The sequence below is a fragment of the Rhea americana genome, unplaced genomic scaffold (genome assembly GCF_003343005.1).
Source record: "Rhea americana isolate MKP2758 unplaced genomic scaffold, rheAme1 scaffold_80, whole genome shotgun sequence".
Taxonomy (NCBI): domain Eukaryota; kingdom Metazoa; phylum Chordata; class Aves; order Rheiformes; family Rheidae; genus Rhea; species Rhea americana.
This window is the reverse complement of record NW_028186979.1, coordinates 3678689-3699264: the sequence shown is the minus strand read 5'-3', so window position 1 is coordinate 3699264 and position 20576 is coordinate 3678689. Positions and strand designations below refer to the sequence as shown.

General features: G+C 42.4%; 1 protein-coding gene across 1 annotated transcript in view; it reads left to right on the top strand.

Annotated features, from left to right (window-relative positions):
* ADAM17 (ADAM metallopeptidase domain 17) overlaps positions 1-19693 on the top strand; it is a 22957-nt gene extending 3264 nt beyond the window's left edge. Inside the window, exons 4-18 of the mRNA XM_085322917.1 lie at positions 1441-1609; positions 2339-2469; positions 3439-3528; positions 4549-4662; positions 5221-5365; positions 5892-5980; positions 8050-8202; positions 9060-9259; positions 10262-10365; positions 11012-11146; positions 12415-12545; positions 13625-13703; positions 14847-14935; positions 15617-15673; positions 17665-19693. Of these exons, the coding sequence (XP_085179043.1) occupies positions 1441-1609; positions 2339-2469; positions 3439-3528; positions 4549-4662; positions 5221-5365; positions 5892-5980; positions 8050-8202; positions 9060-9259; positions 10262-10365; positions 11012-11146; positions 12415-12545; positions 13625-13703; positions 14847-14935; positions 15617-15673; positions 17665-18015 (2037 nt within the window). The 3' untranslated portion in view covers positions 18016-19693. The remainder of the gene's footprint in view (positions 1-1440; positions 1610-2338; positions 2470-3438; positions 3529-4548; positions 4663-5220; positions 5366-5891; positions 5981-8049; positions 8203-9059; positions 9260-10261; positions 10366-11011; positions 11147-12414; positions 12546-13624; positions 13704-14846; positions 14936-15616; positions 15674-17664) is intronic.
* The last annotated feature ends 883 nt before the right edge of the window (positions 19694-20576 follow it).

The following is a 20576-nucleotide window of genomic DNA, read 5'->3' as shown; positions in this document are numbered from 1 at the left end:
TAGCTTTGTTGTATCTTGGAATTTTTTCCATTCTTAGAACTTTGGAGATCATCTTTCTCTGCTCTCGTTTCTATTTTTCAACATTTTCATTGCTTATGTTATTTTAAACTATTAGTTTAAAAGAAATATTCCACAAATACATAGTTAAGGATTACCCTAAAAGTGTTGTTCAGTGCAGTTATTCCCAGACAGAAGCTGTTGTTGGAATGAGTGAATAATAGTAACTCTGGGTGAGTGTTACATGGATATTGTAATTGTCTCGAAATCAGGGAAATTCATAATTATGRGTAAACCTGAGAAATCCAAACACATTGAAGTAGGAAAATATATGATTAGAATATCCCAAACCACTGTACTTGTCTTGCATTGAGAACATAATGCTTATTATGACTAAAAGCATTTATGGTCCAAGGGTATTTTTGAACACATCTCTATTCCCTCCTCCAGTGCCCTGCAGCTCTGGGCAGGTGAGTAGAGCTGGGCAATAGAGCTGAGGCTCCGACTTGTCTATGCCATTTCATCATGTGCGTCCCCAGGCCAGCTTCAGCCGCTAACCAGCCCTGTCTGAAATGGTGCATGTGTCAGGGACAGTTCCCAAAGGCTTTATGGCCAATAGTTCTTACCTGCGTTTTCTTTTGTGGTCTTCCTATGCCATTCAGAAAGGTGGTGGACCTCCATGTGAACCCCATGCCGTGCCCTAGCACATACAACATGTACCCTCAGTTTTGTGCTGCAGACATGTAGTTGCTGCGTTAGTGCAACTTTTGTTTCTGGACTATTCTGCTTTGATCCCAAACCATCACATGCTAAAAAAAATAACTGTCTTGAGTTCAGAAAGTCACTGCCTAAAGCCCTGAGGAGACTTGGAACCTTGTGCCCTGCAGTATGGACATGGACAGTCTGGGCTGCTTGACTTTGGCTGGAGGACAGTCCTTAGCCATGTTGTATGTAGTAGTGTAAAGCTGTAGCTCTTACGACTATAGTATAATAGGATTGTGTCAGTCAGAAATGATGATAAATATATATATGCCAGGGCAATTGAGACTCCTTAGCTTGATAGTGCTAAGGAGGGAACAGACAAGCTTGAGATGCCTCCTCAGCTTGCACTTCTCAAAGAGAGGAAAAATTGTGTTCCTTCTACAGCCTTATCAGATGGTTGATGCTATTTTGTTGAGATAATCTTAGATCTTGATGCCTATGTAGCGTGAAGAGTTGATTACTACAAGCTTTTGAAGGAAATAGTTTTGTCATTAGTTTTACTTCTGTGGGTAAAATAATCAGTCCAGTGTATTTGTTTGTATGTATATGCATACATAGAACTGTAGACATTTGACTATATATATGGTTTTTATTTGTATAAACTTAGTGTTTGCATTCGTGTGTTTCTAACCAGAAACCATTCATGTGTTTGCATTTCTGCCTTGCTTGTTATGCTGTCAGCCACTCTGGAGATTTGTAGATAATGTGCAAGATGACAGACTGCTGGTCTACAGATCTGAAGATATTAAAGATTTCTCACGATTGCAGTCTCCCAAAGTGTGTGGTTATTTAAAGCTGGATGAAGAAGAACTGTTGCCAAAAGGACTAGAAGATAGCAAGCAAAATGAAGGTGAGCGCCCGTACCCTGGGAGAGCAGAGCCTTGGAAATGAAAACTGGAATTCTGTTTGTGTAGGCAAGTAAGATCGGAACCTGGGCAGTAATCTCTGCTGCTGCCTCTAGTTTTAACAGTTAATTCTTTAAAGTCATGGCGGGGGGGGCAGGGGGAAGTGGCACAGGAACAACTGTCCTCTTTACCTCTCCCCCCCCCCCCCAAAAAAAAAAAAAAAAAAAAGGCCCAGCAACTGAAGAAGAAGGAAGAAACTGTCACTCTTGGCAGCCTGTTCCTTCCTGTCTTGCTGAAAGGATGTTTGGCTCTATCAGTGTACAGACTAAATAGAGGAAGCTATTTGGTCAGGCCTAGGTAATGTGGGTTTGTGATGGCCAACAGCAGTACAAGTTTGCTTTTAAGGTGAACGTTAAAACAACTTTGTCCTTCTATGCACTGTGTAGCAGGACACTGTTTGGCTTCCATAATCACTTGAAAAAAATCCATCTTGAGCTATGATAGGCTGTGACTGTGAAAACTATGTATGTACATCTATTTAATAACTGTTTCACCATGTACGTTCCTTGTAAAAGGTAAGGACTGTTACAAAGACAAAACTTCAGGAAGAGTTATTCTCCATCCCCCACTCCCCCCCAAAAGTGATGTTCATGTTTCAAACAGGAATAATATAGACAACTCTGGACAGTTTTATTGATTGTTTTATTTAATTATGTTTAAAACATTCACATTAGCAAGCATCCATCGGGAGAAAAGAGCCGTTTCCGAGAACTCAAAGAACACGTGCAAGATGTTGGTAGTAGCAGATCATCGCTTTTTTAAGTATATGGGCCGTGGGGAAGAGAGTACTACTATAAACTATTTAGTAAGTAAATATACTCCATTATTGTTTGCTAGAGTAAATGAAGAAATAAAGAAGTGATGCAGTAGTTATAACACAACTTAAACTTATGCTACTTTTCTAGAATATATGCATTTATTTCATGGCTGTGCATGCTTTTTACCTAGGCAAGCACTATATGATGCTTTAAAATGTTTATAATTGTGATTATACTGTAGTTAAATAATCTTCAAGTCTTGTTTATAAGCAGAACTGCTTGTTTCACACATTTGTTGTGGCAAGGATTTTTTTTTTTCTCTAAAACTTACCTTTTTACAGTAGGAGTTTTGGAATCTTCTGATTCATGACCTTGGTGTAAATGACCCAAACATGTTTAAAGTTGATAGGAGAGGCACAAGCAACTTGTATCATTTTTTTTCAACTTTTTCCAGGATTCTTTGGCAGAACAATAAAATTTGGGGCAAGATTAGAACAGCTTGAAAAGAGAGATATTGATTGTGAGCATTGAAGAAAGACTTTGTGGAACCTTATGCTCAAGCAAAATGAGGAAAATAATAGTTTATTGGCTGGGAGAGGGAAGCAGGCCTCAGGAGTCAGTTAAACCAGTGAAGCATAGTGCTAAAACAGAACAATAAAAACAACCCTCTCTGCCCATCCCTTCAAAGAAACCTGGAAAACTAGTTTATGAAGAAAATGCTTCCCAAGATGTCTTGTTCTTAACATTATCTCTCTCCTGCTATACAAATCAAAGTGAAAAATGGCAAGATTTGTACTGTTTTTGTGATGAAAAGTTTTCAGGGATATTTGATACTACGCTTCTGAATCCACGTACTGTTGTTCTTGGAACAGTGAATAGTCTTATGTTTTACGAGATTCAATTTTATTTTGAAATGAGTGTTTCTAGATATAGAAGTATTGCAGCTTTCCTGAGTGTCTTGATCTTCATTACATGAGAGCTCAAAACTAAATAAATTATTTTTCTTTTCTATGTAGATTGAATTGATAGACAGAGTAGATGACATCTACCGAAATACTTCCTGGGACAATGGGGCCTTCAAYGGGTACGGCATACAGATAGAGCAGGTATTCACTGAACTATGCCACGGCTTTAAAATTTAAAGCACAAGAAYATGTTTTAGACACTAGAGCTTCTGATTATTTTATCTGGATTAGAGCTAAAATAACCAATTCTTATATTATTAACTCCAGCCAGAAGTATTCTGAACTAGTGTCTTACTGGAGATGTTGTTGATGATTTGACACAGCGTGCCCATTTTCAGCTCGTTACAGCTTTTAGGGGAGTTTACAAGGAGAGTCTTTCGCTACTTGAAAGGTGCTTTCTTCCTGAATATGAAAAATCTTATTTCAGTCAGACGTACTCTTATGTAAATATCTTCTGTCTGTGGCTAGTGCTTATCTTACAAAGCCTGAATGTAATGATACATAAGAAAAAGCACAAATCCCTGCCTGAGGAGCTTTAATGATTAACCTTAGACATTGTAATATGGTAATAAGGTAGCAGTCTGGTACAGGGTTGCAGGCTCCTGAAAGTAAATACACAGAAACCTGGAAAATGGCAATTAAATGATTAGGAATCTGTCTGCTCTGTGGAATGCAGTGTGTGTCATGGTACAAATTAGGTGCCCCTTTGCTAGGAAGGGCTCTAGAGAAATAATTTAATGAACACTTCCCTCTTATTTGGTAAGAGGAGGAATTAATTTGGAGGTGGAGGAGTTGATTCTAGGCCACTGAGAACATATCAGTCATCTAAAATTTGTTCTGGTTAAATAGAACCCTAAGATTGGGGTTATTTATACTAAATGTAAATCACAATTGTATTTGCTTTTTGGTATAGCAACACATAAAGCAGAATGTTACAGTGAAAACTGGTAGTGTTACTCTTTAATAAACAGCTGGTTTAGTTGCTCATGATGTGGTCAGTGTATCTTAATTATAGTGGCTGAGGATTTACCATTGCGAGAATGCAGACTCTTGAGTTTCGCTTCTTTCGCTTCTTGCATTTTGAAGGAGAATACTTTTTTTTATATATAGCTATAAACGATCAAATTTCCTCTATGTTGTTGTTGCTGTTTCTAAACATAGATTATCATCCACAATGAACCAAATCATGTAAAACCTGGAGATAAGCATTACAACATGGCAAAAAGTCATCCAGATGATAAGAAAGATGCCTGGGATGTGAAAATGTTGCTTGAGGTAGGCTGTAACCCTTGACAAATTGCGCCCTGTACAGAGAATTACTCGCTTTACACGGACATTCTTTATTAACTCTTGTACTTCCTCCACATGATGTACAGATGTTACACAAAGGAAAACTAGCTGACGTGCACTGCAGCCCATGCTAAGGGGCTTCACTGTACTATTGTAGAGTACAAACCAACTAGCATTATTAATGTGTGGCTTATGTCAGAAAGACAGGCCTGTACAAGTGCAAGATCCACAGAGAGGTGACTTTTGTCTGGCCCTGAGACTAACTGGCTTATGAACTTCGTCAGGTTATTGCACCTGGTTTCTTCTCCCTTTGAAAAGGGGAAATGAACAAACAATTATGTACATAAGGTGTACAGAGTATTTGGATATCCATTTAATTTTCTGCAGCTTTGTAGGAGAGAAAAGCAGCTGCTTGTTTACAACTTAATCAGATCTAGAAAATGCCTGCCTCATTAGATGAATGTTCTATCAATGTATTTCTGATATTATGCTATAAAGTGTTTTATTAAGAGTTGGATTTTGTTTTTTTTTCTTTCTTTAAAGCAATTTAGCTTTGATATTGCTGAAAAGGCAGCTCACGTGTGCCTTGCTCATCTCTTTACATATCAAGATTTTGATATGGGAACACTTGGATTAGCTTATGTTGGCTCTCCCAGACCTAACAGCCATGGTGGCATTTGTCCAAAAGGCAAGACAACTTCTTCCCCCCCTGCCTCCCCCCCAATTGTGTGTTGAAAGCTATTCTTTGTTATTTSTATTTCACCCTCATATCTTCCATGGGGCATGATGTGTCACTTGCGTAGTCTCTAGTGGTTGAGTTCAGGATGGAAGGCACAGCCTTTTTCTTGGCTGAAGTGAGGAGGAGGAGGTGGGGAAGGGTAAAAGTCATTAGGCTTTCCAAAGCAAAGAAGCCCTGTGAAGGCCTGGCTAGACTGAGTGCTGCTTTGTGTAGGTACATCTTGCAGCAGTTCTGAAATTGCAGATAATACTGCCGTGGATGTTTCTTATATTCTCCTTTTCTGCAGTATGTGAGCTGTTTATACTGTGCTTGAAAAACTCCCTACCGCAAAAAACTGGGAAAAGGCAGGGTCTCAGCAGTTAGTCTGTGGGCATAGTAAAGCTGTTATTTTCCCCAAACATGGATTCTTCCCCCTCCCTCTGGGAAAAAAAATGAATGTTGTACAATTTGACTTATTTCTCTCTCATTTCTGTAGCTTATTATAGTCAAATTGCCAAGAAAGACATCTATTTGAACAGTGGCTTAACCAGCACCAAGAACTATGGGAAAACTATCCTCACAAAGGTAGGAGATCACTGTCTTCTGCAGGGGGTGAGTGTGGGTGTATGGAAAGTGTTTGGTATTCGTTCTTACTTGTTGGTGATGTGTTTTCTTGGGGCATGGTAAATTTCCAGCATCTTTCTGAAACAAGCTGCTGGGTCTGAGATTGAGTCAAATCCCTGAGAAAAGGATCCAGGTCGCAAAACCCTCATCATTTTTCTCCCTGCTGCCCAGGGGAGTCAAGACTGAATGGAAATGAAGACTGAACACACTGGGGACCAGTAATGAGGAAATGTACCCAGTGCCTGATAGGAGACGTCGTCATCCAAGTGTAAATAGAGTTTTGAAATCCAAAGATGAATTCAARTGTATGTTGCTTTGGGGCAAGGAGGAGAAAAACTTCAGAATGAGACATACAATACAGCAAGTAGACTTGCAGTAAAAATGAAATTAGTCTGCTGACTGAAATAAGAAAGACTTACATGTTTCTACTATTATGTACATCTGCAACATGCAGATGGAAGATTGCTTATGGCAGCTCTCTTTCTTACCTACAAGGCAAAGTAGGTTTAATTTGGGTCTCTTCGGAAAAAATAGAGGAATTTCATTAAGCAAGTAGAGAAGAGCACAATCCAGGATACGGAGCTTGTTAGTGCTATTACTAACCTTAATGTAAATTGATGCTCTCTAGAATTCTTTTCATAGTGGATGAGATAATAAATACCTAAAAGCCTAAATGTAAATTTTCACCAATTTGTAAAGATACCAGAACAGAGCCTGCATTTGCAACTACCAAATCTTTGCAGTTGGACCTAATTTTTCTTTTGCTGATTTTTCAGCTGTGCTTTGCTGTAGTCTAATTTTAAAGGGAATTCATAATTGATGCGTGGGCTAAAACTTGGCACAGAAGCTGTCAAGAAACTAGAAAAAAAAACACTGAACCTTTCTGTTAGATGTTGACAAAGCACTCTAGCTGTTGCCATGCCATTTGCATTTGCTGTTCAACCTCCAAGCTGGAGTTCAGCCTTAGATTACAAAGGAAATTGAGTTTGACTTCTTCCAAGGGGCGGTCACAAAGGCCCCATAGAGCGTGGCATGACCGTTCACACAGATCCACCATGCAGTGGGTCAGTGGGAGTGTTATGGATTGCTTTCACAGAGGAAGTTTCACAGTGTTTGCTTGGGTTTCCAAAAAGTCTGCTTAAAATTCTTCCACAAAATGGATGCTGCAAAGTACAGGAGCTCTTTCTGGGCAGCTCTCCTGTCCCTGGCTCATGTGTTACCTGCTCAGTGTTGGCTGCTGCTGCAGCTTACAGCGGTGTCAGTCCTTCCTGTGCCTGCCCAGCAGCAGGAGCAACAGTTGGCACGTCCAACTTGCTGTGCGCTCTAGCGAGCCACTCGGGCTCCTTGTGGTTAATGTTCATTTCTGTGCGAGGTTTGTTTGTGGTTGTCACTTGGTGAGCCTGACACCATCTGCTGGTCAGGGCAACGCAGAGAGGCGCACAGTGCAACGAGGCAGAGCTGGGTTTGGATGCTCAGCAGAGGGAGCTGAGCAAAACCTCTTGCAAAACAGTGTTGCAAATCCATCCCTGTTGGGCTGCTTGCAGATGGTTTTCCTAGCACTCTTGCAATAGGAGAGCTTATTCAGAGCTCTAAATGTCATCATCTGTTTAGGAGAAATAATTCCAGTGACAAGATAAGTTAAACACAAGATTGACTAATCGTAGTAGGTGATGTTTGTTTGGATTGTTTTTTGTTTGAACTGTTTTTTATGCCTCCAGCTACTTAAAATCAAATTTTGACACTTTCAGTATCTGCACTTCATTGAAAATAAATTTGAGTCAGTATTCTTGGGCAACCTTTTGCCTCAAATAGTGGATTTAGTATGCAAACCTAGTCCTGGAATTCACTGTTGCAAATGCACTGTAATTTTGCTTATCTTTAATTTCCCCCCTACACTTTCAGTGGGTAAAATTGCTTTCCAGCTAAGTGCATCTTGGTAATGCAAGTGACCTGAAAGTATTTGGGATCTTCTCTCCTGTCCTGCTCAGACTAATTTTTTTTAGCAGTATTTTTTTTCTTTCCTGTAAAAGGAGGCAGACCTGGTAACAACTCATGAACTGGGACATAACTTTGGAGCAGAGCATGATCCGGACAGTCTGCCAGAATGTGCCCCAACTGAAGACCAGGGAGGGAAATATGTTATGTATCCAATTGCTGTCAGTGGAGATCATGAAAACAATAAGGTATCATTGCATGGTTTGCTTTGAGGTATAAGTCTGCTCCAGTGAGAGACCCTCTGCACTGAAAGGCTATTTAGTTAATGATTCCTGTAGCTTAAAAAAAGCAAGAACTTAATGGACTCCCCATAAAAAGAGCACATACTTGCAGGCAGTTGTTCTCTACAAGATAAGCTCTTTAGTTTCTGAGTTCTGCTTATAATATGCCCAGGTACTAACTTGTTTTTAATTTTTAATTTRCTCTGGCCATGTGCTCTTACAGATAAGTCAGCAGCAAGGGTCAAATGTGGGACCTTCAGCACTAAGCACAGGCTTCTAAATATCGTTTGGGTAGTCTGTGGCTCTTCTGTCAGAGACCTGTCAGACAACACAAACGTCGTGCTTACCAGTTTCAGACTTGCACGTGGCAATGTGGAGTTGGCKTTGTGCCTGTTGCAGATGAGAAAACAGGATTATCAAGGCAATGATTAGACTAAACAGTTGGACTAGTCTGACTTGCTGAGGCCTAACCCTGCTGCCAAGGGTCTCTCCCAATGGCAGCAACTTCGCAATCCCTCCTGGGGATTGTTGTGAGCACTCCCGAAGCAGTAGTAGAATTGGATTTGGCTCTGCAACCCAGAGCCAGAAACTGCATGGATGTTGTGCACTGGAATGCAGCAACATCCTTCATAGRCCCAGCCAGTGCTTTCTTGCCTTTAAATTCTTCCAAGTTATCAAGATGGCAATACAGAGAGAATAACTGTTTCCTAAGATGCCACAATTTGGAGGTCTGAGGAGGCTGGCTTTGTCTGCCTTTGATGCAACTTRTTAACAGAAAGGTGCATTCTTCCTCAGTGCTGCTTTTTCCCCTTGTGACTCTCTAGATGTTCTCAAGCTGCAGCAAAAAATCCATCCATAGGACCATAGAGATYAAGGCCCAGGAGTGCTTCAAAGAGCGCAACAACAAAGTGTGTGGGAACTCCAGGGTGGATGAAGGGGAGGAATGCGATCCTGGCCTCTTGTACCAGCAGGCTGATCCCTGCTGCTCCGCAGACTGCAAACTGAAAGATGGTGCCAAGTGCAGGTAAGGAGAAAGAAGCTGCCGTTGCTTATGGAGAGGGTGAACATGGGACTGGGCTGAAAGGTCAGAAAGCAAACTGCAGCATTGCAAACTTTTTTCCTGACTCTGAGATTAAACAGATGAAGGCAATGAAGGAAAGGGTGCTGTGTGTGTGTGCTGCTCTTATACGCTAATTTTTAGGACATTTAGTTACTTTTCTGAGTAATATCAGAAGCTGCATGTTTGGAAATTATTTCTTCTTTTTAAGATAAACTCAAGCATTCAAAAAAGCTAATTTTARATTTTCCTGTGCAAACTTCTGTTTCTTTTTGTGTGTGCATTGCAAGGCAGCTTTAAACTGGAATTGATTACTGGTAGTTTCACAAGACTGCTGCAAAATTTATTTGAGCAGGCAAAGCCGTGAGTGCACTGAATTAGTCGTCTTCCTATTCTTGTTCTTTCTCTGTGTTATTAAGGCTCTGTCGCAATGCACCATCCAGTCAGTTTTTCAGAGTTCAGCTCTGTGCTGTGTCACAGTGGAGAAAGCTCATGCAACTCCTGTTGTTTAGCAAGAAATTCCCTCAACTTATTAATTAATATGTTTGTATTAAGGGCCTCTTGCATTAGCTTGTAGGAAGAACTCAGAGTAAGGAGTAGTAAACCTTCTGGGGGGAAGGGGGGAAGTGAAGGGAATGAAACAATGAAGGATCTTGTTCCAAGTTGGGTCAGTGGTCAGCAGGTCAGTGAGGGAGACGGGAAGAGGATCCAAGTACCTTGAGTAAATACGAAGATCCATATATTGTGTTCTCTATGTGCTTACCTCCTTCGGTAAATGAAGAATGAGTGAGTGTGTAGAAGGCTCGTGGTGGGAGGACAGAGAGAGAGAGAGAGAGAAGGTGGTTTTGAGTGAGTGAATCAGTGTCCAAGAAATAGCTTTGTTCCTGAACACTTTACTTGGCTTTGTCTTGCTCGTACTCTTTTTAAAATGAGTTAATATTTCTTCTGTTCATTTTGATCTTTCCACAGTGATCGGAACAGCCCCTGCTGCAAAGGCTGCCAATTTGAAAGTGCACAGAAAAAATGCCAAGAAGCCATAAATGCTACTTGTAAAGGAGAGTCTTTTTGCACTGGTAGGACATTGTTCTGTCCCCTTTACATCAGCCAGCCAAATGCTTCGGGCTCAGTGTCCTGTTCGATTAGTGCCCTTTATTCATCTGGTACATCTAATTTTAGAGACCAGTTAAACATCACTAAGTTGCCCTATAATGAGTTTCATTGTAGTTCAGGAGCCATGTGGTGATTTTACAGCCCAGAAGAACATGAAAACTTTTTCTTTTAAAAAAAAAAAGAAAGAAAGAAGAAGAAAAAAGGGGCTGGATATTGGGAGAGACAGGAATGAGCCGAATCTCCCTGTAGAAAGGGTGGAATTTCTGTGACTCTGCTTCACTTCCCCACTTGTTGCTTCTTCCTTTATAATCTTTACTGGAGGCGAGRAATCAAGTCAGTCAGAGCTGTTTCCCCTTTACTGGCGGGTTTTCCAGTGTCTGTAACCTACTGCCTGATCACTACTGTGACACAGTAGCCAGGTTGTCCAAAGACTCCAAAGTTTGTTGACCCTCAGAGGACTTGGAGGCAGCCTGCAGGAGAAAGCCAGAGACAAGCTATTGCGGTTCAACACTGGGACGAGTTTGGATTTCCTTTTTCGTGTCCTGCACGCTTGAGGTGTTCTGCCCTTTGCTCTAACAATCTTCCCACCTTCTTGACCCCCATCCCTAGGGAACAGCAGTGAGTGCCCTCCTCCAGGAAATGCTCCAGATGACACAGTTTGCGTGGACATGGGGAAGTGCAAGGATGGGGAGTGTGTCCCTTTCTGTGAGAGGGAGAAGAATCTACGGTCATGTGCGTGTAATGGTGAGTAAAACGGGACTGACTATAAGTGCCTTGCCTCAGCCCTGCTCTGCAGGATCACCAGGTTGCCATTTGGGTTGTCTGGTTCACCAGGGTTGCCAAYTGAAGGCTGAGTCTCTGGACCCCATTGGGCTTTTGAAAAAGTCCAGAGTTCAAACTGTTGGGCTGCCAGGGCCTGCTATAGTGTTTCCTGTTTGGAAAAGGGTTATACAAGCTCTCTGATGTATGGGTTGAAGACATTAAGACAAGACTGATGGTCTCGTACCCTAGTCAGAAGGGGTGAAAGGAGGGAGAGTGCCCTCTTCTGCTGTGGACAGGGAGGAGGGAAGTCTCTCTGTTCTCTGGTAGCCTGGAGATCCCAAACAACCTCTGGGCAAAGCTTCTGGAGGGATGCTGTCCAGCAAGTGGTTAAAGTGCAACAAGCACATAGAACCACAGATTCTAGTTCCCTGCTACTGCAAACCTGCTTACCTTGTAACTCTATCAATAGGCTTTACTGCTCTCCCTCTTTCTTAACTTTTAAATATGGTCAAGGCAGCTGGGAGCAGGAGGAAAGCCTTGCAGGAAGAGCACGGGGAGCTGCTGTGAGCTCTGCCATTTGAAATAGAGGGCCTAGCCCAAGGTGGAGAGTACCTGGAAGACTTGAAGTTTAATCATATTTGCTGATGGAAGGAGTTCCTTGGCAGATGTTTCTAGGTGTAAGAGACTCCTTCCTCCCATACTTGGTTTGGTTCAAATCAGGGTCAAAGTTTGCAGCATCGTTCCAGCTCTGCCCCTTTCTGCCTTTTGAAGCTTTTGCTACTGGATTTCACAGAGGCCTCAAAACGCTGAGAAGTGTTAACTCTGCTTCTTTGTACCTCTTGCCTGTTCATCCTGCAGTGTTGAGGTACCAGCTTGGAAAGAGGAGCTGTTCCCACAGCGTCCCTGAATCTGTTGCATGACTCATAGAATCAGTAAGGTTGGAAGAGACCTCTGGAGATCTAGTCCAACCTCCCTGCTCAGCAGGGTCTCCTAGAGCATGTTAGACAGGGTTGCATCCAGGTGGGCCTTGAATGTCTTCAGAGAAGGAGACTCCACGACCTCTCTGGGCAACCTGTTTCAGGCTTGGTCATCTGAGTGCCCAAAACTGGGTGACTTGCATGGTTCTGCCTTCCCTTTGGGAAGGCTGGGGGGGAACACAGTCACCCAAGGGGCACTTGGGGCATACTGCCTGGTTATGGGATGCAGGTGACTCAGTGCTGCTGAGGAATCAGTTTGTTGCTTTATTACAGAAACTGATAACTCCTGCAAGGTGTGCTGCCGGGACGAGCAGGACAGGTGTATACCGTATGTCGACGCTAACAACCAGTTCCTGTTCCTGCGCAAGGGAAAGCCCTGTACTGTGGGCTTCTGTGATACAAATGTAAGTTTTCTCGGACACCAGTGAGCTGCATGCTCTGCTTTTGTGGCTGGATATTTTGGGGTCCTCTGTGACTAGGGCTGTGCAGATACAGAGAAGCCAAAGCTCAATGTGCAGCCGAACAGAGTGATTTTGGTGCAATGGGTCAAGCCTGGTGCAGTGAGGTGACAGGAGGAGAGGGTATGGAGACAGCCTGCCTTCATGGGGTGCGTAATACTGTGAGGTATACTGATAGGGTGGGCACAGTCCCCCTCATCTCCTGGATAATGTGAAGAAACTGTCCTGGAGAAGTGGGAGGTGGTTGGTAGAAAGATCAGGTTTTGGATAAAGAAAAGGTGAAAGGCTTCATTTATCCCTTTATGGGGTCACTATTAAAGAGTGTCTGAGGCGGTAGATGGAAGTTAGTTCTGCAACTGTGAGAACTGTGCAAGGTGAAGACGTTACCTTCTGCACTTGCTTGCTGCACTCTTTTGCAGYTCCCCACAGCTCAGCCAGCTGGCAGCTTGTGTGGCAGAAGTGAGYGAGCACTGCCACCAGCTCAGCTAGGGTAGCAGTGCTTGCTATTCCAGCTGCTCACCTTAGCCTGGCTAATTCTGACTAATTTTGACTAAAATGAATTGGATCAAGGAGCAATTGCATTAACATCTAGCTGGCAATATCCAAAGGGGRCAGTAAGCCTGTGGCAGAGAGGTGGTGATGAATTGCTAGTACTCCATGAGCACTTCTGTCAAGCAGATGCCTGGACACTCATGGAGCATGTAGACAGTCTTAAGTTAAACTGGATGTTGGTGGAAGTGAACTTGGGAGGCCGCATCCCAGCCCTTCTGCTGCCAGAACTGAGACACCARTAATCTCCTGCATTAAACCAGCACAGCCAGGTCTGGGAGTCTCCTGAGATATTTAGCATACTGATTCCAGGAATGAGTTTGATCTGTATGAACAGAAGTGTGAAGTGCTTCTTTGTTCTGTGCAGATTTTTGTTTCTTTGCAATCTTTGCATCCTTTTCCTTCCCCAAGACAAAAATGGTTAAAGCTAAGATAGTATAACATTGTTGTGTAAATATGTATGTTTACTTTTGCAGGGCAAATGTGAGAAGCAAGTACAGGATGTGATTGAACGATTTTGGGATTTCATAGACCAACTTAGCATCAATACTTTTGGTAAGATGCATAACAACATCCTTTGATTTTTAGTCCATGATATGAGTACTTGTAAAGGCATGGGGGGGGAGGTAGCTGACTGTTTTTACTCATCTGTAGACAAGGGTAGTTAGTAGCTCTGTTTCTAACCCTTTTGCACTATGTTAGATGTTGCCTTTTAAAGCTGAAGGATTATTTTGRGGGAACTATGTTGCATGTTACCATTCCATTATTTTTAGCCATCTTTCAGGCTTGTAAAGAAGTTGGTACCTATTCTAGAAAGCTTCCTCTCTGACTACTAAGATGCAGGCCATTTAGAGAAAAGACAGTCTCTAGAGACACCAGCTAGATGCAGCATAGTGTAGTTAAAGTAGATCTTTCAGTGGGGTTTAAATGTCAATGGATCAGGAAATGAGAACTTTTTTCTTATTTAACAAAATCACGGAGGTAATGCAGCTCAGGCTCTGGGTCTGTATGAGTCACTGGCCGGTGACTGTAAACGTGCTTCCTTGGTCTGATCCCCACAATGCAATCCAAGCATGTAGTTGCCTCTTAGTGTATCTACAATATAAGGGTACAAAAAAGTGTTAGTAAGTGCATGCTGTTGTAATGATAAGAGTAACAATGAATAGGTTTATAGTAATGCATATATATATATATATATATACACACAAGGTAATAATGTGGGTTTGGGGCTTTCTAACTAAGGTTCTAAGGTCAAGAAAATTGTATCTGAGGTAATGAAAGCTTTTCAGTCTGCTCAAGTAGAGGCTGTTTTTATCTCTTGATGTTTGAAAGCAGGCATAATGTTTGTGGAGGCCTATAGATGTCACCTGCCTGTAAAATCAGAATCTGTTAACTCGGTTCCTCTTCCATAACTGGGAGAGGTAGCTTGGCTAACTAAATATAGCCTGTTACTAATCCGTTGGTTATTAGATGCTATGACCTGTCGGCATTTCTCGTCAGAGGGGAGCAGAGGAAAAACTTGTTACTGCTAGCATATCTGGTACGATTTTGTAAATAGGTCTCTTACATTGGCCTCATTCTGCAGCCTCTGCCCATCTGAGAAATTCTGTGATCAGGCTTGTGGGAGCAACAGCAGCAGAATGGGGATTTATATGCTGTGTTTGGTAGATAACTAATTGATTTGGACTGGTTTCACAGGAAAGTTCCTAGCGGATAATATAGTGGGTTCTGTGCTCGTCTTCTCCTTACTTTTTTGGATTCCCCTCAGCATCCTTGTGCACTGCGTGGTGAGTAAGCTATCCTGAGACAATTGCTCTGTTGGACTGAGCTGTAAGAGAACCCCTCATATATGAAATGGCAGATGTCTGTGGGAGAAGGTGATGGGGAGCTTTCTACAAATCCCAGGGAGAAAAGCCAGCATATGTAACACTGCCTGCCTGCAGACTTATGGCTTATTCAAGAGGCAGAACTCTGGCTGAACTCTGCAGGGCTCTAGTGAGCCCAGCGCTCCCTGACCATTTCCAGCTACGTCTCTTCTTTCGTAGACAAATTTTTCTTCCCCTGCCTCCAGAATTTTGCCCAAGGAGAMTTTTGGTAGCTTCTATTAGTCCATTTTTCTAAAGCCCTCTGGGAAACAAGGCACTTAGATTTTTGTGGGAGACCCAGGGTAGGACCCTTGGTTGGGCTTAAGTGGATGGATATAGGATGCTCACAGCAGAAGAGAGTGTGGACRTGAGGTGTGGTGCTGACAGCAGCCAGGGGTTGGAGCAAAGAGGATTGCTGTGCTCAGGAGTGCTCCTGGGATGGATGGGAATACATGGGGCGTAGGTAAAGGGAAAAGAGCCCAACTCCCTGCTTGTCCCAGCTGGGAAATTGGGTCAGGGACCCTGCTTGCAACTGCGGAACTAATGCTATTGTTTTGTGTTCAGTGCGTTCTTTTGTTTTACGTATGCTTATTTTTTAAATAGGACAAGAAATTGGACAGACAGTACGAGGAGAACACAAAGTCTCTGTTTTGCCCCAGTGTAAGTTGCTGTCTGAATATAGACTGGCAGAAAGGTATCCAATTCTTATTAAAAAATCTGAACTCAAGACGTTTGCAGAGTACTCATCGAAGGAGTACTAGATGAGCCTGGAGCCCTGTGCTTAGAGCTGTGGACAGATCAATCAATATGAGGGAAATGATTTTTTCTTGACCAAGCTGGTGTTTGCTGTATCAAGCAGTGCAACTTGGTGGGTCTAGTTTTTCCTTCCTCTAAGAGCAGAAGCGTCATTTGCAGGAGTTGACCTCCAGTGTCCAGATGTGCTGAGGCCTTTTAGTTGCTTCTGCGAAAGCCAGCCCCCAGGACGTGAGGACCTGTCAGTTGTCAGACAGTGACACTTCTCTCTCTTTGTAGATGTTTGTTCGGGAGGGGAGTTGAGAATAAAATTGCCTAGATAAATAATTGCAGCCCAACCCAAGGCACCTTCTGACATAGATTTTTTGGGTATCCTGTCTGGTGCTTTGACAGCCCAATTTTTATTAYGAAAATGAAGCCTTTGTATAAGGACGCATCCCTTTGTGACAGAAGGGAAAAAGAGACCTTGCAGAGCTCTTGTACAGTCACTTGGGGAAGTGTATTGGAGTCAAAGACTTCTGAGACGGATCGTCTTTGCAGTCTACTCTGAGGTAACTGAAGGAGATCTTAGAGCATCTGAGGCTAACTTGGGGGGCAGCCTCAAGCTAAGAGTCATCTTTAGATGTTTATATCTGATTTTTTTTTCAAGAAACATCTCACAAGTAGGTACAGACAGCAGTAGAGCACAAGTGTAATGGGCTTCTTGCACCACCAACAGTTTAACAAACGAAGCCTGTATCTTTGGAATCTCCTGTAGGCTGACCAGTTGGGAAATGCAGCACCAGTAGTAGCATGTGAACTGCTAGTTCTGCTTTTTTGTGTCATTTCCTTGTCTCTTCCCCTTCCCCTGTTCACTGCTAGCACTTCCTGAGGTTTACAGGGATTTTTTTATGCCCAAAAGTCTTTGGTTGTTTTCTAAAACATGCTCACATTGAAGCAGAAAACAATAGAATTTAACCTAATCTGAGCTGCAGAATTTGGGGCGATCACAATGGTCCCTTCGTGTCTTAAGCGGTGTGTCAAGTGCAGTTTCTTGAACATGCTGATACAGGGAACTCCTTGTGTTTAAAATGTGGAATAAGCCATTCCTTTGTTTTCCTGCAGTGAGTTCTCGGTGTTGCCTGAGTTGACCCCATGCTTCCAAACCCCAATTTCGGTGAAGCACTGTTAGGCATCTGGAGGTGCCTGGGGAAGTGCTGCTGAGTTGTCAGCTCTGTACCAGAGAAGTTTTCACCCATGTTGCTTTGTATGGAGTAGGAACCAGCAGAAATAAAAGGCATTTTCAGCCTTTAATGCTTAGTCTTGCCAGATTTCTAAAACCAAACAATGCARAAAAGCTACTTCTGTTGGATATTCCCTTGCTCTTATGAAAGCATAAATCTACCATAAAATTGGACTGTGTTGCATATATGTTTAGCCTCAGAAGGAGCTGATGGGCTAAAACCCTCAGGCTTTMTGTAAATGCTGTTCCTACTGCTTCTTCCTCCCAAGCGTCCAGAGCCCTGAGAGGAAGGTATGGAGCAGGATCAGATGAGTGCTTGCAATCCTGTTTGAGCAGCTTTAGAAAAATTACTGTCCCTCCTSCCTGCCCTCAGAGGGTGCATGTGATTGGGCCCATGCTCCTGCTCAAGTGCGAAACAGGCTGAGATCAAACCCCTTTTACTGCATGCTGCAGAGGTTCAGCCTGGCTAACACATTAGTCCACGGCGCGCACAACGCGTTTCCTGCTGGGAACGGAGSGGAGGAAGCAGCAGCCTTTAGAACTGCTCTAACTGAAGCGCAGGGGCTCCCACAAAGGTGCCCTTGGCCCATTCCCCTTGAAAACGGTGCAAAAATGAAATCTTGAGCGAGAACCTGGTTGCTTCTTCCCGCCTGACTTGGCTGCTTGTGTCTTGCAGAACGTGGAGATGCTCAGCAGCCTGGACTCGGCGTCTGTGCGAATAGTCAAGCCCTTCCCTGCAGCGCAGTCAACAAGCCGGCACCAGCCGCTGCAGCCTGTCGCCACAGCACCCGCAGYGGCTGCGGCACCGAAACAGGACCACCAAAGAATGGACACTATTCAGGAAGACCCCAGCACTGACTCCCATATTGACGAAGATGGGTTTGAGAAGGACCCTTTCCCAAATAGCAGCTCGGCTGCCAAATCTTTTGAGGACTTGACGGACCATCCCGTCACTAGGAGTGAGAAAGCTTCGTCTTTCAAGCTCCAGCGCCAGAACCGAGTGGACAGCAAAGAAACAGAATGCTAGAGTCTTGCTGCCTTCTGAATATGACTTGTGTGTGCAAAATAAGTTCATTTGGATCTAAAACCATTTCATTTATATAAGTGTATATATATTTTTGTGAGGGAGCGGGAAAAATAAGGAAGTGACCTACTGCAGATGCTGGTCATGTGTATGACCTTCCTTAAATTATGTTTACTAGAGCATTATATCATTTAAAAACAAAAATCCAAACTAAAACTAGCTTGTTTTTGAAGCTTTTGGATTTGTTTTTTCTATCTTCTTGACCTTTAACATTTCCTTCAACCTGTGGTGCAAAACAGAATATCCTTCTGGATGTTGGATTGTGTATATCAGCCTTTTTTTTTTATAATTTAATGTTTTGTAGTCTGACTGCACTGATAGACAAAGTCATGGTCTTTTTAAACAAAATGAAACACTGCAGTATGTTCAGCTTAGAGTAGGTCATTTAGCAGTTTAAGATACATGTAAGCAAATGTTACAGATACTGAAAATAAAATGAGATTAATGAAACAGGTTAAAAAATAGTAACATATAATGAAGACACATAATCAGAATCAAGGAATCAAGAGTCACACAGAGGCCGCAAAATCTAACACAATGAATGGAAATGCTCCTCGAATTTAACCTTTTTGCCTCTAGCTGTGAGGGGTTGTTTAGCTTTTGTGTTTTCATTGCAGAGAAATGCTGCAGTTAGGAGTTTTCCCACTCTGCAGTAAGAGGGTCACGTGCTGCAGGAGTCTGGCAGGAGAAAGAGAAGTGTAAGTTGAGAAGACATTTTTGTAGATGAGGACTGTTTTAACTAACTGTTTACAGTGGTTGTTTCAGTGCAGAAATGTTTCTTTAAATGTTATTTTTAAGTAGGTAATACTATTCTTGAAATGTTCAGTTTGCAGGGTCTCTGTGACTTTTGGAAGCTCCTACTGCATTTAAATAATGGCAAAAATATTGCACTCCATTGCAGGGAGGGCTTGTTATTTAAAAACAATGGTAAATTCAATTCAAAATAAATAAAGCTTTGCAAAACTTAGAGGGTAAGTACAAGGAAGACGCTTCTTCAATTCAAGTTTCTGCACAGTAAATACAATGTTAAAAGTTTGCAGCTTTAACAGTCTCCTCTAATTTGATATACATGCATATAAATTTGAAGCTCTGTAAAGTATAATGGCTGGGAATGGTACACGAAAGCTGTTTCAGCCTAGCAACAGATGGACTGACAGAATACTCACAGAGTGACAATTTTGATAGTGAAGACTGACCTTCATTCTGCATCCGTTTCCTCCCATAATCATGTATAAACAAAACTGACATAAAACTTAGAACAACAGTAGAACCTTTTAACTTTTAGAAACAAGTCTGTGCTCAGTCACCAAGGAACCCTATCTATGGAAAACCTTTGTATTTTTAAATGTGAGAGAAAGTAACCAAACGTGTGACGAAAGAATCGTGCRAGACCCCTTCCCCCATCTCGCCACCCAAGGATATTTGTTACACTAATACTTGAACGTGTGCCTTATGGTATTCCTATCTGACTAGTTATTATATTTTATATACTGGTTTTGGTTTGTTTGGGTTTTTTTTTTTCTTGATTCAGTGAAAAGTAAATGTGTGAAAGGAGTTAATTTAATTCCCAGTACAATAAAAGCTTTTTATATTAAAAAAAAAAAAAAAGTGATTTTCAATTAAACAAGAGCTGTTTCTTTGTAGTTCTTTCAAGAGATGTAAATTCTTCTTTTAGTCTTTTTGATAATGCAGCTGCTTTGTAACTTGTGGTTTTAAAGTATCTCATGGTTTTTAAGTGCTGTAAGGCACAGGCCAAAGGGATGGGTCCGTGTTCAAGGTGTGTCTGTGCTGCTGCAGAAGTGCACTTTTGAAGGGCAGGTGCCTACCGCCCCATTCTGCATTATGCTGCAGCCTGGCAGGGTCTGGGAGCACGGGGACCAGCTTCCTTGGGGACAAAGTGAGACCAGGAGGTAGGTCCAAGAGTGCCTCTGCCCCCCCCTGTGCATGTGGGGGCAGGGACACGCTAGGACCAGTGTGAAGTACCTTGTGAAATCCAACTGCTGTGGCAGCCAGCTCTTGATAAGCCATGGATTTGCTCTACGGAACTGCACCTGCWGGGCTTTCTTAGGTGCTAATGGAGACATAGTCAGTGGTCTCACCATGTGTGTCATAGGGCCAGTGTTCATGAYTCTGCTTCTGAAGGGAAATTCCTATCTAAGGTATTAGTGCTTACTTAAATACCTTTTTATGCAGGAAATCGATAATGACCTTAATACTGATATGTACTTACCTCCCAGATTAAAATCAGCTATTGGCACTTATTTTGGCAGCATGAAAATGCAGAGCTCACACAATCCATCCTCTAGTCTGAGCTGTATTCCAGAAATTGTCAAACAGATACTTGYATCGTTTGTTCTTAAACATCTAAAGCAGAAAGTTCCACAGCTTCCAAAGGTAGCCTATTTTGTTACCATTCTTTATGCTAAGAAGCTATTACAGAGAGGATGCTCCAGTATAATATTTATAAATAACGCAAACTAGCTTTTGGCCTGGCTCCAGGGACA